Source organism: Carcharhinus amblyrhynchos, chromosome 5 (assembly GCF_965287045.1).
Source record: "Carcharhinus amblyrhynchos chromosome 5, sCarAmb.v2.hapA, whole genome shotgun sequence".
In the NCBI taxonomy this organism is placed as follows: domain Eukaryota; kingdom Metazoa; phylum Chordata; class Chondrichthyes; order Carcharhiniformes; family Carcharhinidae; genus Carcharhinus; species Carcharhinus amblyrhynchos.
Window position 1 is genome coordinate 5,412,396 of NC_137328.1, and position 18,255 is coordinate 5,430,650.

General features: G+C 43.5%; 1 protein-coding gene across 1 annotated transcript; it reads left to right on the forward strand.

Moving 5' to 3' along the window:
• Nucleotides 1-114: 114 nt before the first annotated feature.
• Nucleotides 115-17,149, forward strand: c5h9orf85 (chromosome 5 C9orf85 homolog). Its single transcript, XM_080188392.1, has 5 exons — nucleotides 115-194; nucleotides 1,345-1,449; nucleotides 9,386-9,492; nucleotides 12,162-12,275; nucleotides 16,519-17,149. The coding sequence occupies exons 2-5, from the start codon at nucleotides 1,348-1,350 to the stop codon at nucleotides 16,811-16,813; spliced, it is 618 nt and encodes a 205-aa protein (XP_080044518.1). The 5' UTR covers nucleotides 115-194; nucleotides 1,345-1,347; the 3' UTR covers nucleotides 16,814-17,149.
• The last annotated feature ends 1,106 nt before the right edge of the window (nucleotides 17,150-18,255 follow it).

Sequence of the window (18,255 nt, forward strand, 5' to 3'; positions counted from 1 at the left end):
GGCTGCCGGCGGGGGGAACGATCATCGGCGGAACCTCGGCTGGGGCCCCGCGCTTTCCGCACGGCGGCTAAAACAAAAGGGGAGGCTCCCCTGTCCCCGGTCCGCCCGCTCCTCACACTCCGGGCTCCCCGCTGCCGCTTCGCTTTCTCCTCCCTTTCACAGCGGTGATTTCACCTCCAAACCTGCCGCCAGAGGTATTTCCATACTTTCTATTTTATTATTTGTTTCATTGTGTGGGAGCGGCGAACAGGCGGACACGCCTCAGTGTGAGGGGGCGGGGGGGACGGGTAGGAGGAGATGGTTGGAACGGCGCGCTTGCGCAGATGCCATGGCGTTGGCGCATGCGCTGTTCAGCGGAGCCAACAGAAAGGCGCATGCGCGATTTTCACCGTAGGGAAATAGGCGCTGGAGCGGCCGATTGGGAAGCGCATGCGTGGTTATCACGCCGGGAGATGGTTACGACGGCGAGGCGCGTGCGTGTTTCGCACAACTGGGAGGATGTTTACGACGGCCGACGGGGAAGCACATGCGTAGTTGGCACGGCAGGGAACTGGGATGAACGGACCGCCGGTGAGAAGGCGCACATGCGCAACGGACACTAAACAGCAGTCAAGAATGGTGCACATGCGCATTTGCAGTCGGGAAAAGCCACTGGCCCTTTCGCTCGCAGTTGTGCGTATTTGACCCGGCTCAGCAGGGCTTAGACAAATAATAAACAGAAAATGCTGCAAAGCACTTAGCAGCTCTGCGGGGAGAGAATCAGAGTTACTGTGTCGAGCTCCTGTGACTCTTCTGTCAGGCCCGCGGCCTCCACACGGCATCTATATCAATCTGCGATTTTCCATGAGGAAAATAACCGTTTGTTTTTAAATAGGAGGGCGGAGCCATCGCTGCGCATTGGACCAATCAGGTCTGAGACTGAAAAAGGTCCCGCCCTTTCCTTTCTGCTTTCCAATTGGCTGGCTAACACTGTCCAATCAGGATAGAGATGTCAGTCGGAGTAGCCAATCGATAGCCACGACCAGATCAGAACAGCCAATCAAAATGGGGAATGCCTGCAAGGGCAGCTAATCGTCGGGGGCAGTCAGAGCAACCAATCAGAATATTCGATGCCGGTCCGAGCACCCAATCAGCATAAGGAGCATTGGTCAGACTAGCCAGTCAGGATAGCCATTGCCGCTCAAAACAGCCAGTCATACGTGAGGAACCCGGAGGGGGCGGCGAAGCACCTGATTAGTTTGGTCCCACGTGATTTCCCTATTAACTTCCGGGGCAGCTTCGCTGTGCGTGTGGCTTTATGAGAAATTGATAATTCATTCATCAGAGCTTGTATTTATCTGACAGGTTATGAGCACAGAGAAAGGTAATGTTGCCAGGAAGAGGGCACAGAAACATCAGAATGCTGTTGGGTTCAAAAATGACAAATATGTTAAAAGCGAAAGGATCAAGGTAAGCAACAGTGTCATTGAGAAATAAAATTCAAAGTTCATCTCTTCAAAATTCATGTTATTTTCAGTAACCGTTTATTTCAGCATTCAAAATCATGAGGAGGGTTTGATAAAGTAAATAGTAAGGGATTCTATAACCAGAGGATATAGATGTAAGGCCATTAAGATGTAAGACCAGAGGGGAAGAGTTTTTCTTAAAAATAGCAAGTTATGATGAATACCCTGACTCTAAGGGTGGTGGAACTAGTTTTAATGATGTTTGAAAGGGAATTGAGTTAGGTTTATATATTGGTGTCACAAGTAGGCTTGCGTTAACACTGCAATAAAGTTACTGTGAAAATCCCCCAGTCGCCACACTCTGGCACCTGTTCAGGTACACTGAGGGAGAATTTAGCACTGCCAATGCACCTAACCAGCGCATCTTTGGACTGTAGTCTTAGAGTCATAGAGGTTTACAGCATGGAAACAGGCCCTTCAGCCCAACTTGTCCATGTCGTCCTTTTATTTTAAACCCCAAAGTTAGTCTCAGTTGCCTGCATTTGGCCCATCTTACCATGTAACTGTCTGACAGGCCCTTTTATACCCACCTTACCCATGTAATTGTCTGAAAAAAAAACTATCTTTTAAAAAGACAAAATTGTACCACTACCTCTGCTAGTTTGTTCCAGGCACTCACCACCCTTTGTGTGGGAAAAAATAATTGCCTCTCTGGACCCTTTTATATATCTCACCTTAAACCTACGCTGTCTAGTTTTAGACTCGACTACCTTTGGGAAAAGATATTGACTATCTAGCTGATTTATGCCCCTCATTATAGACCTCTATATGATCATCCCTTAGCCTTCTACACTCCAGAGGAGAAAAGTCCCAGTCTATCCAGCCTCTCCTTATAACTCAAGCCATCAAATCCCAGTAGCATCCTAGTAAATCTTTTCTGCACTCGTTCTAATTTAGTAATATCCTTTCTATAATAGAGTAACCAGATCTGTACACTGTGTACGGTATTCCAAGTGTAGCCTTACCAATGTCTTGTACAACTTCAACAAGATGTCCTCAACGCCTGTATTCAGTGTTCTGACCAATAAAATCAAGCATGCTGAATGCGTTCACCACTCTGTCCACCTGTGACTCCACTTTCAAAGAGCTATGAACGTGTACCTCTAGATCTCTTTGTTTTGTAAATTGCCCCAACGCCCTGTGCTGTAACGTTCCATGAACTGGAGTTTAGCATCCAATAATGCGCCTGTCATTGAAATCAAATTCTTTGTTCTGACGTTGGAGAATCCCACACAATCATGTCACATCAGGTAATAATCAATTGTGTTTTAAGTTAAAACATTCAAGCAGTTTATATGTACAGGAATGCAATTGGCATCTGTGGGGAATTTGGGAAGTTGACTTTCAAGCTTGATTGACGAGGAAACATATGAAGCACTGAGATGCATGAGCAGGTGAGGGGGTTTACACGGAGAATTATAGAGGTAGAGAGCTAGTAGTTTCTTCCTGATCAACTTCTACCAGAAGACATCCTTGGGAACAATTCTTTAATGAGTGGCAGACTTTTGCCTCTGCAGCAATAATGATCCTTGCTAAACAGCTTCAGGACAGGCCAAGGTCTCTGTGCAGCCAGCCTCCACCACAGGGGCCACAGTACAAACCCTATGTGAGCTTGTGGCAAGATGCTGACAATGCTGAACCTTGTCCCCTCTACAGAGTAATCACCTTGGACTCAACAAATGAGGTGGCTATCGCTTGGCTTTGGGATTACTAAGTAATAAATAGTTGCTCCCTACCTGTTTAGGAAGTCGTGGTGCAGCTGCATATGCACAGTTAACAGCAAAATGTGAGCTGCAACATCGAGCTGTGCAAGATATTGATGAGGTTCAGTGCAGCAAGGATTGATAAGGATTTGATGACGACTGAGAACTCTGTTTTGAGGTGGTTTGGAATTAAATGATAAAACACGTTCAACAATTTCAGAGCCCCCTTTTGTTTGAAGTCAGCCTTACACTTCAACCTAAGTCTCATTTGTTCCATCTTGTACGTTAAGATAGCCGTATCCTGTCCATTTCTTCAGAATTTAATTCCCTCTATTTAATCACATAATCTCATCTGGCCTAGTGAAACCAGCTCCAATTTGTGCCATCTAGCATCCTGCCAATAGTATAGATTGTGAAATTGCAGTGATATTGCTTTGATGCTTACTCAGGCTGTATATGAACACTCTGCTACATTTTAACCTCAATATTCTGTACATCTTGTCCCCAGACCCTGAAAGCGAAATTGATGGGAGAATCTTATCTTATGCTCTCCATCCCCATTTTATAAGTTCATATCAGCCAGGACTCGATGAATTGAATGGCCTAATTCTGTTCCTATATCTTATGACAGCTAATCACACCTGATTTATGTCACCTCTTTGCCAGGCTGCTTTTAAATTGTTTTTATTAAAAAGACCAAACTGGCACTTAAGCCAAAAAATGATGACAAGAAGGCTATTGCAGGTTAGGATCTAGATCCTATCAGTATTGCTAAAGAGGTAGTGTTGGGCAAGTTAATGGGGCTAAAGGTAGACAAGTCTCCTGGCCCTGATGGAATGCATCCCAGGGTACTAAAAGAGATGGTGGGGAAAATAGTAAATCCACTAGTGGTAATTTACCAAATTTCACTGGATTCTGGGGTGATTCCTGCAGACTGAAAAAGAGCACATGTGATGCCACTGTTTTGAAAAGAGAGGTAGGCAAAAGGCAGGTAACTATAAGCCAGTTAGCTTAACTTCTGTAGTAGGGAAAGGCTTGAATCTATCAAGGAAGAAAAGGCGAGACATCAGGATACAAATTGCCCCACTGGTAAGATGCAGCACGAGTTCATGAAGGGCAGGTCATGGTTGACTAACTTGGTGGAATTCTTTGAGGATGTTACGAACTCGGTGGACCGTGGGAAGCCTGTGGATATGGTGTATCTGGATTTCCGAAAGGCATTTGACAAGGTGCTGCACCAAAGGCTGCTGCGTAAGTGCACAATGTTACAATGTATTAGCATGGATAGAGTATCGGTTAACAGAAAGCAATGAGTGGGGATGAAATTGGTGTTCTTCTGATTGACGATCAGTGACTAGTGGTGTGTGTCAGGGATCAGTGATGGCACCACAATTGTTTACAATTTACATAGATGATTTGGAGTTGGGGACTAAGTGTAGTGTATCAAAATTCACAAATGATGCAGAGCAAAGTGTGCAGAGGATGTTGAAAGGCTGCAAAGGGTTAAAGATAGTCTAAGGGTGTGGTTGAGGGTCTGGCAGATGGAGGACAAGGTTGGTAAATATGAGGTCATCCATTTTGGTAGGAATAACAACAAAATGGACTATTATTAAATGTAAAAAATTGCAGCATGCTGCTGTGCAAAGGAATCTGGGTGTCCTTGTGCTTAAATCACAAAGTTGGTTTGCAGGTGCAGCAGATAATTAAGAAGGCAAATGGAATTTTGTCCTTCATTGCCAGAGAGATGGCGTTTAAAAACAGCGAGGTTATGTTGCAGCTGTAGTAAGGCCACACCTGGAGTACTATGTAGTTTTGGTCTCCTTACTTGAGAAAGGATATACTGGCACTGGAGGGGGTGCAGAGGAGATTCACTAGATTGATTCCGGAGTTGAGAGAGTTGGTTTATGAGGAGAGACTGAGTAGACAGGGACTATAGTAAAGTAAAATTTGTTTATTTGTCAAAAGTAGGCTTGCCTTTATACTGTGGTAAAATTACTGTGAAAATCCCCTAGTCTTTACACTCCAGCTCTAGTTCAGGTACACAAAGAGAATTTAGCATGGCCAATGCACCTAACCTACACATCTCTGGACTGTGGGAGGAAACCCATGCAGACACGGGGAGAAAGTGCAAACTCCACATAGACAGTGACCCAAGCCAGGAATTGAACCCAGGTCCCTGGTGCTGTGAGGCAGCAGTGCTAACCATTGTGCCAACTCATTGGAATTCAGAAGAATGAGGGAAGATCTTTATAGAAACATATAAGATGGAAACAGGGGAGTGTCACAAGTAGGCTTATATTAACACTGCAATTAAGTTATTGTGAAAATCCCCTAACGTTCGAAAGGTACTTGAAGGCGAAAAGAATGTCCAGGGTTGCAGAGAAGGAGCAGGCGAGTGGGACCAATGGGATAGATGTTTTAAAGAGCTGGCACAGCCCATTGGGCTGAATGGTCTGGTCTCATCCTGTGCTGTGTCTTAGTGTGGATGGATACTGAAGCAGGTAAAATTTAGCACTGGCTGATTAACACCGCAATTCTCTTCTGTTTAAATCTACCCATACTGCAGGATGGAGAGATGTGAGCCAAGGAATTATGGCAGACTAGACCATTTTTGCTTTCAGTGGATGAAGGCAAGTGCCTTCGTTGTAGCTACAATACTCTTGTAACTCAGTCCAGAAATGCTATGGGAATAGAATGCTCACTAGGTAAAGTTGTGCATCTCAGTTAGGCCCTGACACTCCCGAGTGGGGCTGAAACAAATGCTCGTGGGCCAGTTTATCTCAGATGCTCAATGGGTGGAGTGAAATAAGCTGCCTGAACTGTGACTGCAATAAATGCGCCATAAACATTGAGTTTTCCGGGAATGATATGCTGCTAAGTATAGATTCTGTGGAAAGGGTGGGATCACATTGGAAGGTTAAAGAAGCTTAATCAGAGTCTTTCCCAGAATGGAGAATTTTAGCTGTGTACAAAGATTGAATCGGCTGAGATTTAATCTATTTGGATCAAAGGAGGCCAAGAGAAGATTTAATTGAAGTGGATAAAATTGAGTGGCTTATAGTGTACAAGAAGAATTTATTTCCATTGGCAGAGAGGTCAATAGCATAGATTTTTAAGTAATTTGCAGACGGCTTTTTTGTTTCACCCTTTTTTTTCGGGGGGGGGGATTTGTCTGGAATTCACTGCTTGAAAGGATGATAGAGGCAGAAACCCTCATTATATTTAAACAATATTTGGATAGACACTATGAAGAGCACAACTTACAGGGTGACGGATGAAGAACTGGAAAGTGCGATTAGGCAGGATCACAGTACGAAAGACATGCTGGTTAGGTGCATTGGCCTTGCAAAGTTCTCCCTCAGTGTACCTGAACAGGCGCTGGAGTGTGGCAACTAGGGGTAACTTCATTGCAGGGTAAATGAAAGCCTACTTGTGACTAATAAATAAACTTAAATCACTTTAATGGCCAACACAGACACAATGGGTTGAATGGCCTCCTTATGATGCTGTAAATGTTCAGACTCTGGTTCATGTTATTAAACATACATTTTGATGTTGTCCAGTGAAAGTTCAACCTTGGCCCATCTCGCAACAGTCTGACATTCCCTGTATACTGTCAGCTTGAAATCGTTTCTGAAATTTTAATGGAATACTCCACACCTGTGGAAGATTATATTGGCCTTGGGGAGTGCAGCAGTGATTTACAAGAATGATTCCTGGGCCTCGAAGATTAAGTTATGAGGGGAGATGGTGATCTTAGAATCCCTACAGTACAGAAGGAGGCCATTCGGACCATCGAGTCTGTACCAACCACAAACCCACAGGCTCTATTCCCATAACCCCTCGTTTACTCTGGTAATCTCCTGATACTAAGGGGTCATTTACTATAGCCAATCAACCTAACCCACCCATCTTTGGACTTTGGAAGGAAACCAGACCACCCAGAAGAAACCCACACAGACATGGGGAGAATGTGTGGAGCCTGCACAAACAGTGATCTTAGTCCCTGGTGCTGTGAGGCAGCAGTGGTAACCATTGTGCCACCATGCTGCCCTCTTGGAACTTGATTAAATGGTGACTTGATCAAAGTTCACAATATTTTGTGGGAATTAATGGTGTAGAGAGTAGTCTAAGTTCAATTTTCAACTTCAGTAAAATTGGATGTACTTATGATCAGTTGATGAAGGCAAGTGCCTTCATTATGGCTATGATAACTGTAAATCACAAAGCATAATTCGTAACCTTTCCAGTGTGAAGGATCTTATGAACTTTGTTCTGCTCGCCCTCACGTAGTCCAATTTTCATTTACTATTCGATCTGTTTTGGCATCACAACAATAACATTAAAAACTTTATGATTCTTTGGCATGCCATTTACAACTTGTTTCCATCATTTGTCCATCCAAAGTTACTAAAGTTTAATTGCTAAAAGGTTTGTATAAGCACCGTGCATTTCTGATGGTTAGAAGCTCAAGGAGCAGGTAAACATAGATTGGAGATTAGAGCCAGGCCTCTCGAGAGTCAAGTTGGGGAAACAAACACCTCTGTATGTAAAGCTAGAGGTTTGGCAACTCTCTTCTGCAAATACCAGTTTAAGACTTAAATCTGAGATTAGTTAACAAAATCATTAAAGATATTCCCGGTACAGTGATTAGCACTGCTGCCTCACAGTGCTGGGTTTGATTGTCAGCCTTGGGCCACTGTCTGCATGTTCTCCCCGTGTATGCATGGGTTTCCTCCACGTGCTCTGGTTTCCTCACACACTCCAAAGATGTGCGGCTTATGTTGATTTGACCATGTTAAATTGCTCCTTAGTGTCAGGGGCACCCAGAAGGAAAATGTGAGATTACAGGGGCGGGACCTGGGCAGAATTATTGTCAGTGCAGACTTGATGGGCCTAATGGCCTCCTGCACTGTTGGTTCTATAATTCTGCACACCTCTTTGTGGCGGCACAATAGTTAGTACTGCTGCCTCACAGCGCCAGAAGCCTGGATTTGATTCCTGGCTTGGGTCACTGTGTGGAGTCCCCACGCTGACCCAGTGTCTGCATGGCTTTCCTCCGGGTGCTCCACTTTCCTGCCACAGTCCGAAGATGTGCAGGTTAGGTGGACTGGCCATTGTAAATTGTCCCTTCGTGTCAGGGGACTAGCTAGGGTAAATGAATGGACTTATGGGGATAGTGCCTGAATGGGATTGTGGTCAGCACAAACCTGATGGGCTGAATGGCCTCCTTCTGCGCTGTTGGATTCTATGATATGAGGCAAAGCTGGGCATGTAGAGTTGGGTCACAAATCAGGCAAGGCTGCCTCCTACTCCCCTGTTATCTCTCATCTCATTTTATGCAGGAAATCCTCTGCTTTTAGGTGATATTAATCATCTGCTTGATGTGGTTTTAATGGCCTTGAGTGGAACGTTTAGCATTATTTCCCAGACAGTCTATTTATTTAACAATGCAGCAATGTTGGGGTTAGCACAGAAGCTTGAGCTCACTTCTACATCTCTGACTGTGTAGTTGGAAGTGATCCTGACGGAGCTTGGCCAAATCTTTATTGGAGAATCGCTGGCAAAGCATATTCAGAATAAAAGCAGGCCATTCAGCCCAGCAGGTCTGATACTGATATCTGTGCTCCACACAAATCTCCTGCCACCCTTTGTTTCATTCCATCAGCTCACTTTTCCATTCCTTCTTAGTGTATTTATCTGGGTTCCCACTTAAACGTATCTCTACTATTTGCCGTGACCTCTCCATTGTAGAAGTTTCACATCCTCACCACTCTCTGGGGAAAGCAGTTTTGTCTGAATTACATATTGGAATAATCAGTGAATGTCTGTCTTTTACGATGATAACATGTGAAAGCATCGCTACGTGTACTCTGACATTGAAATAGTGTAGGTTAGATGGGTTCAGATTCGTTTCACAGGTCGGTGCAACATCGAGGGCCAAAGGGCCTGCACTGTTATGTTCTATGTTCTAAACCTCAGACTCCTATCGGGTAAAATCTTGCTCTTTACTTTCCAGAGAAAAGAGCACCAAATCTGTTCTGTTTTTCCTGCTAATTAGCACATTTCCATTCTGGTATCAACCTTGAATCTTTTGCACCTTTTTCCAGTAGATGTTGTACTTTTAGATTTCTATGTTGCGTTAATTGCATTAAATATCTTTATTTTTCCTCCCAGAGGTTAAATGCAATGGTGCATTTGGGTGTCTGTAAACGATGTAAGGAAGTGTTGGAATGGAAAATAAAATACAACAAATACAAACCACTTAGTCAAGCTCGGAAATGGTGAGTTAAAAGCTGCTTTATGATTTGCACAAACAAAGGTAGCCTTTCTGCACTTGCATCACCTGACCTTTAATTGAAATCATGTTTGTCATAATTTGGCTGCTGTGAATTATTTTTAACATCTACAAATCTTACTATTTTTGGTATCTAATTTATGATCCATCTCTGCCCCGAGATACTGTGTAGTTTTCCAGTATTCCACCCGCGCACTGTTTGCCCCTCATCGGAATCATAGAATCCTACAGGAGAGAAGGAAACCCTTCAGCCCATCCAAGTCTGCAGCAACCACAATCCCAGCCAGGCCCTATCCCCATAACCCCATGCATTTACTCTAGCTAGTTCCCCTGACACCAAGGGGCAGTTTAGCCTGGTCAATCCACCTAACCCGCACATCTTTGGGGCAGTAAAGTGACTTTCAACACTTGGGAACATGTCCAAAGCTCTTTGCAGCCACAAAGCAGTTTTTTAAAAAGTGCAGATACTGTTCTGATATCCTGTTTGATATCAACATGATGTCAGCCTCGTGATGTTCTTGCAACTTTGGGAATGGGTATTTGAAGTTTAACTGACGTTGATCACAATAGCTTCAATTGTTGTAGGAGATCAGTTGTTCCAGTGTATGTAATGACTTTATGGTGCCCTGTGAGAACTTTCAAATTGGGGTAAGGTCAGAATTTTACATCTAGAATATTTTCCCACCGATTGCTTTCAATGACCTGGTCTGTCCTAATACTTTGCTGTTTTATTACATATTTAATCTCTTGTGATCTATGCAAGTAGTGGGTGACATGATGGCACAGTGGTTAGCACTGCTATCTGAGAGCACCAGGGACCTGGTTTCAATTCCAGCCTCAGGTGACTGTGGAGTTGGCACATTTTTCCATGTCTATTTGGGATTCCCTGGGTGCTCCGGTTCCCCGCTGCCGTCGCCGCTCCCCCCCCGCCCCCCAAGTCCGAAAGACGTGCTGATTAGGTGCGTTGGCCATGCTAAATTCTTCTGTGTACCCAAACACGCCCTGGAGTATGGCGACGAGGGGATTTTTACAGTAACTCCCTTGCAGTGTTAATATAAGCCTACTTGTGAACCTAAATAAACTTTAATATTTGTACTTGTGAGTAAGTGTTTCCAAATCAGAAACAAAGATGCTGTTGCAGGGGTGAGTTTGTACATGAGAGAGAAAGGGATAGAATTATCCTGATAGGGTTGGGCAGAGTCTCCTGTGGTCCCTAAACACTATAAACCTTTTGGGCCAAATAGCCACAGACTTGATGTAACTCGACGAAGGCTAACCATTTGTTTAAAAGTTCATGGATTTTTAATGTATATCCCATTTCTGTGTATAAACAAAACTATAAAGCTTCCATAAAGCATTTCCTTTTAATGAAAAGTTCAACTGGCAAATTTTCGTGTTGAGCAACCTTGTGGACGGAATATCAATTATTTAGCTGCAATGTCTGAAATTTTTATTTTGTGACCAAGTTGTCAATGAGGGTGTTTTTTTTTAACAATTTTTTTTCATGCTTAAACAACATTCCCAATAGCTTTACAACCCTGGTCAGCGAAGGCTTAATTGTGTACATAGATCTCCCATTTCCATCTCTTGATGAATTAAGTCCCAGTGTAAAAGTGTTTTATTAGTATCACAAGCAGGCTTGCATTAATCCTGCAATGAAGTTACTGTAAAAATCCCCAGTGGGAAAATATTCTAAATGTAAAATTCCTTCAGTACCCCAGTTATTGTGAAAATCTCCCAATTGCCTCACACTGGTGTCTGTTCTGGTACACTGAGGAAGAATTTAGCATATTGGCTTTGAGATCAAATCTTTAATTTTTTTTTGCATTTTGGGGTTTCCTTGAATATTGCCATCCAAAGTTACGCCAGCCTGCTTTACACGCAGAGTTGAAGGTTTGCTGATTTTTATAGAGGGAGGAAGAATCTCCTAGAATTTCACATTCAACACCTCCCATGAGCTGAGGAGTGCAGCTTTAGTGGGTTCGCCGAGCTGCTAATGGTTGATCGGTACCCTTTGCAGAGCTGAAGCTAATAGAGGCAGCAATGTGCAAAATAACAATAACTACAGCCCCAATTCTGGACAAGCTTCATTAATTTCCGGCTTGCAGCCTGCCTTATTTGACCAAAACTGTTATAAATGTGTATTCATTAATAAGATTATGTGCTGATCTTATTGGGGTCAGAGGTTGTGAGCAGGTTATGATGGGATAAATGGTGATTAATTATTCCTGCTCATCTGCAAAACATGAACTTTTAAGCCTATCACACTTCATAGAATCCCTACAGTGCAGAAGGAGGCCATCTGGCCCATCAAGTCTGCACCAACCACAATCTCACCCAGGCCCTATTCCCATAACCCCACATATTTACCTTGCTAATCCCCTGATACAAGGATCAATTTAGCATGGCCAGTCAACCTAACCAGCACATCTTTGGTGTGTGGGAGGAAACCAGAGCACCCAGAGGAAACCCACACAGACAGAAGGAGAGTGTGTGCAAACCACACAGACAGTGACCTGAGGCTAGAATTGAACCTGGGTCCCTGGTGCTGTGGCAGCAGTGCTAACCACTGTGCCCTTTTTACACAATGGGCATCTGATGTGATATTAAAAATTTCAGTTGATTCAATCTGACTTTCCTTTTAATCCTGTTTAGTGTTAAATGCCTACAGAAGACAGTGAAGGATTCTTACCACATTATGTGTAAACCGTGTGCTTTCAAATTGGAACTTTGTGCCAAATGTGGGAAGAGAGAAGAGATTGTGAACCTGTAAGTATTTGCTGCAATACTTTAGAGCCAGTGAGAAAGCAATGGAATCCTGCAAATCCCAACAGGCAGCTTTCCGAATCTCTCTCCGGCTCTTGTCATCCAAAACTCGTGTCTTTTACTCTCCTGTCATTTATGTTTCCATAATGCAGACAAAGTTCTCCATCACTTACTGCCTTTGACAGTCAGGTTGTCTGTTACATATGGCTAAAGACGCATGGAATGGTTACAGGACAGGAGGCCATTCAGCCCATTGTCTCTAAGAGCAACTCCGTCCTACTCCCTCGCATTTTCCCAATAATTACCCAATTCCCTTTTGCAGACCTCAACTGAACCTGCCTCCTCCACACTCTTGGACAGTGTCTTCCTGATCCTGACTACTGCTGCATTGTGTCACCACAAATTCTTTTTGCCACTCACTTCAAATTGGTGCCCTTGGATCTTGGCTCTTCCACCAACAGGAACGGTCCCTCCCTATGTACACTGCCCAGGGCCGCCTTGACTTGAACACTTCAAACGGATCTCCTCAATCTTCTCTTTAAGGAGAACAGCCCAGCTTCTTCAGTCTATCCTTGTAACTGTGGATTTCTCGTGAACTTTTTCTGCACCATCTCTAACGTCTTTACATCCTTCCTATAGTGTGGTGCCTAGAATTTAGACCCAATATACTTGTTGAGGCTGAGCTAGTGTTTCATGAAGATAATGTGGGTTACAGTGTACCTAGTCATTCAGCTCCTTGAGCCTGTTCCAACATTCAATGAGCTCCGGTTTCCTTCCACAGTCCAAAGATGTGTGGGTTAGGTTGATTGGACGTGCTAAATTGGCCCCTTAGTGTTAAGGGGATTAGCGGGGTAAATGAGGCTTATGGGAATAGGCCCTGGGGGGATTGTGGTTGGTACAGACTCGATGGGCTGAATGGTCTCCTTCTGTACTTTAGGGATTATATGACTTGTACTCTCTTCTGTAATGCAGGAAACATGGTGGCCAATACACAGCAAGATCTCACAATCAGCAATGTTATGATCAAATCATTTGTATCTTAAGTGTTGGTCGAGGGATAAAAAATTAGCCAGGACACCGCGGGGAAGTTCCCTGCTATTATTTTGTTTTAAACAGTGCTGTGAGATCTTTTACACTACCTGAGGGGGCAATTGGAGCCTCAACTTCATTCTTCACACAAAAGTGTCTCCTCTGACGGGACAGCACTCCCTCCATTCTGCATTGGAAGTGGCAGTGTAGACTTCTGTGGCCCAGTCTCTGGAGTGGAACATGACCCCCTCAGTCAGACGCGAGAGTGAAATTCTAGTTATAATTGGATCATAACTGATCTGTACCGTAACTCCATCTACTTGCCTTAGTCCCGTAACCTTTAATACCCTTTACCTGAGGAAAGTATCTGTTAACCTCACCACCCCCAGTCTCAACTGTGTATTTGGAAGAGTGTTTACCTGTTTTCTAACATTATAAAATGAAATGGAGAAATCTCCGTGTTTTATTCCAATCATGAAGATTATTCAAATGTTGAACCTGCTTCGATACAGCTACTAGCTGTGTCCAGAGGAAGAGCAATGTTACTCTGCTGTATTATTCTCTGCAGCTAGGTGGCAGTCTAAAGCATCCTTGACCCTTACCTGTATCAATGCTTATTTCCTGTTTGATATATTTTTCTGCTGCTGCTTCATGCTTTCTCTTCTCTATCAGTGAAAACATGTACTTCAAGATCTTCACTGAGCTGTTACGTTTCTGGATGACATTGCTTGCTGCTGGTTAGTCTGATAACCCAGTGGTATTAGCAACGAGGAGCGATTGAATAAACTGGGATTGTTCTCCCTGAAAAGATGAAGGCTGGGGGGAGACCTGATGGATGTTTATAAAATTTAGGGGTATAGGTAGGATGAATAGTTTTTCCCAGAGCGGAAATGACAATTACAAGGAGGCAAAAGATCAAGATGAAGGGGAAAGGTTCACTGGAGATGTGCGGGGGAAGTTTTTTTACACAGAGGGTGGTGGGGGGCCTGGAATGCACTGCCAAGTGAGATAGTCGAGACAGTTATATTTGCCACATTTAAGACTTGTCCTGCTAAGCATATGAACAAATCGGGGATAGAGGGATGTAAGGGACTGGCCTAGATAGGACAACGTGAACAGCGTAGGCTTGGAAGGCCGAAGGGCCTCTTCTTGCACTACTGTTCTTTGTTCAGAATGTTAGTGTCACTGAATCAGACATGAGCAGCAAGTGACGTTATTGAAGGAGGTCACCTTCAGCCAGAGGGTGAAGCCACATGCTGCACGGTTACCGTTACGGCAAAATAGTGTGCGGAAAATTTTATCGGTCTTAGAGTTAACAGTGGCAAACGGTTTTATTTAATAATAAAGATCGTTTTTGTAATGGGTTGCTGCACCAGAGTAGATCCTTGAGCAAAACTGAATTAATTTATTTTAAAATAATCCATGGTCATCACTCAAAGGACCTCCCACTCCGCTTTTTAAAGCATTGCAGCTGGTAAAGAACAGAATCAGAAGTGAAGATAGAAACTTCACATTAATACCAATAATAAAGACGGAAGATACTTGAAAGACTCCGCAGGTGTGGCAACATCTGGAGAGAAAAACAGTTAACAGGCTGATTTTTAACTCTGGGTTTGAGTAAGTCAGTAGTTAACACATGTAAATGTCACCAGTTCCATTTGTGGAGGATATGGAGTGTACATACAGACAGCATGCGTCCCCTCCCACCCCCTGATCTCTCTCCAGGGCATCCAGCCAAAGACAAGAACCGTAGCCACAGCAAAGCTCCCCCGTTCCCCACTTCCTCTTCCCCAAGAATCAAGTCCAACTTGCCTGTAAACGGCCACTTGCAGGAGCAGATGGAGGTTGTTGTGTCCCTGCCAAATCACTGGTAGTTCAGAGATCAGAAAGCGTGGAACTGCAGTGGAGGCAGAGGTTGAGGAGCAATTCACTCGCAGTGGAGGGGGGCTGTGACCACTCTCATTGGATAAAAATACCAAAGAGCGTCTTGTGCAGATGGCAAAGCATACAGTGCTTTTTTTTTTCTGTTGCTGAGCTTTATTTAACTCACAAAATATTTTCTGTTCTTTCTGCCAATAATACAGTTTTTTAAGGTGTTGAATAATATTATAGTCATCATTCATTCAAAGTTCACAAACTGATATTTCACTTCCCTGGGACAGAACGAGGACATCATCTCAGGACAACTCTAGGTGTGGATGTTTTTTCCTTTTATTTCAGCAATAATGGGTGAAGCAATCTTGGAGCAATTTTACCTACCCCAATAACCTGGATCCAGTACAACGCTGGATTTATACCTTGCCCTGGCAAACATTATTAGGCTGGTGTAAAACCAACATTCCACGTGATCCTGTTGTTCCCACCTGAAGAACTGGGTTAACATTTCTCCCTTTTATTTCAATATAAAGATTTCAGCTTTCTGGGGTTTTTCAAACTTGCTTTTGTGAAACAAAAACAGAAAATGCTGGCAAATCTCAGCAGGTCTGACAGCATCTGTGGAGAGAGAATAGACAAAGGGTCATCCAGACTCAACATTGGCTCTATTCTATCTCCTCAGATGCTGTCAGACCTGCTGAGCTTTTCCAGCGTTTTGTTTTCTTCTTAGGTTCCAGCATCTGCAATATTTTGCTTTTATTTTAACATTGTGAGGTGGTTTTGTGGGTTTTACCAAGTGTTTAACTGAGAACATTTCCAAAGTTGAGTAGGTTTCACCACTAATTTCTATCTTGACTGGAGGTTTCAAGTGTTGTGTTCTGTTCTGTTTTATTGAATATCAGTTTCTCGTCCCCACAATAATCATATTTCTTGCTATCTTGTCATCCCCCATCATCCAATTTCCTATGCATAAAAACATCATTAGAAACTGTGCAAAAAGGGTTTGATAGATCTGCATCCCATTGCAATGGAGGGGGGAGGTTAATTTATATATGCACACACACACACACACACACACACACACACACACACACACACACACGTGAATGCAGAAGATCCCCTGGTACTTTTGCTTTTCTGGCCAATACATATCCCTCAATCAAAATCATTGGGTCATTATCACTTTACTGTAATTCTATACAACTTGCTGCCCCATGTCATACAGTGTAACAACAACCACACCTCAGTGGCTATGAATCATTTTGTAAACAACCAAAAGGTGTAAATGTAATTTTTTTCTTTTTGCCAATTAAAGATTTTTTTTAATTTTCCCAATCCCCAGACTGGACTCTGCAGGGGACCAGGACGAAAAGTGTGATGCTGAAATAAATCCAGGCGCAAGAAGCCGAATAAGGGGTGGAAAAGGGGATGATGATGACGGCAACAGTACAGATGACTCTGATTTTGACAGCGAGGGCAGCGATGGAAAAGATCAAGACTGTTCGATTCAATCCCCTTTAACCCATCTGACCACTCGACGCACAGAAACGGCATCACAGAAAGAGAACGCAGCCCAGACTGAAGGGAAGGAGACATGTGGAGTGCCTGATATTTCTACCTTGACTCTAGATGTGTGAAGGATCTTGAGCAGTGCCATATGATGTGATACAGTAACCTCACAGCACACAGCTTCTGAAACTTGCTGAAGCAATCTTTATTTTGATGCAGAGTGCTAGGGACATGTGAAAGTCTAAATGTCAGGAACTGCAGGAGCAAACTGCAATTAAAACTTAACAGCTTTGATCCGTCGAAGCAAAAATGAAAAGTTTTGAAGTCATTTACATTCACTTCAGATATCAGAGTTTAATTTTCAGTTCACGGAAATGTAGAAAACAGCCACAAACCCTCTCGATCGCTAAACACAGACACAACTTCTGTATTGTGATCTGATTTTGTTCTTTATCCAATAAAATAGTTTTATTTTGATCGTCTTTTTAAAATGGGGGGGAAAATGATGTTTTGAACCATGAGTAAAATTATATGAGACACTGCTGTCCCCCTGTTTTGCTTTTCCAGGAAGCAGAGAATGGGAATAAACGAGTCCTTTTCAGAATGACCAGCAGTGACTAATGGCCCCAGCTGTTCACAATATACATTAATGATTTGGATGAAGAAATTGAATGTAATATCTCCAAATTTGCAGGTGAAACTAAGCTGGGTGGCAGCCTGTGCTGTGAGGAGGATGCTAAGAGGCTGCAGGGTGACTTGGACAGGCTGTCTGAGTGGACAAGTACTTAGTAAATGCAATATAATGTGGATAAACGTGAGGTGATCCACTTTGGTGGCAAAAGCAGGAAGAAAGATTATTATTATCTGAATGGTGGCAGTTTAGAAAAAGTGAAAGTGCGACTTGTCCTGGGTTTTATGGTTGAACAGTTGCTGAAGGTCAGCATGCAGGTACAGCAGGCTGTAAGAAACATCGATGGTATACTAGCCCTCGTAGCAAGAGGATTTGAGTGTAGGGGTAGGGATGTCTTGCTGCAGTCATGTAGGGCCTTGGTGAGGCTACAGCTTGAGTATTGTTTGCAGTTCTCCTAATCTGAGGAAGGACATTCTTGCTACTGGGGGAGTCCAGTGAAGGTTCACCAGCCTGATTTCTGGAATGGCAGGACTGATACACGGAGAGAGACTGGATCAACTGGGCTTGTACTCACTGGAATTTAGAAAATGAGAGGGGATCTCATAGAAACATAAAATCCTGATGGGACTGGACAGGCTAGATGCAGGAAGAATGTTCCTGATGTTGGAGACATCCAGAACTAAGGGGTCAGAGCCTAAGAATAAAGGGTAACCCATTCAGGATTGAGATGAGGATGAACGTCTTCACTCAGACTTGTGAACCTGTGGAATTCTCTACCACAGAAAACTATTGGGGCCGGTTCATTAGATATGGTCAAGAGGGAACTGGATGTGGCACCTGCGGCTAAAGGGATCAAGAGGAATGGAGAGAAAGTGGGAGTGGGATACTGAAAGTGCATGATCGGCCAAGATCATATTGAATGGTGGTGCAGGTTTGAAG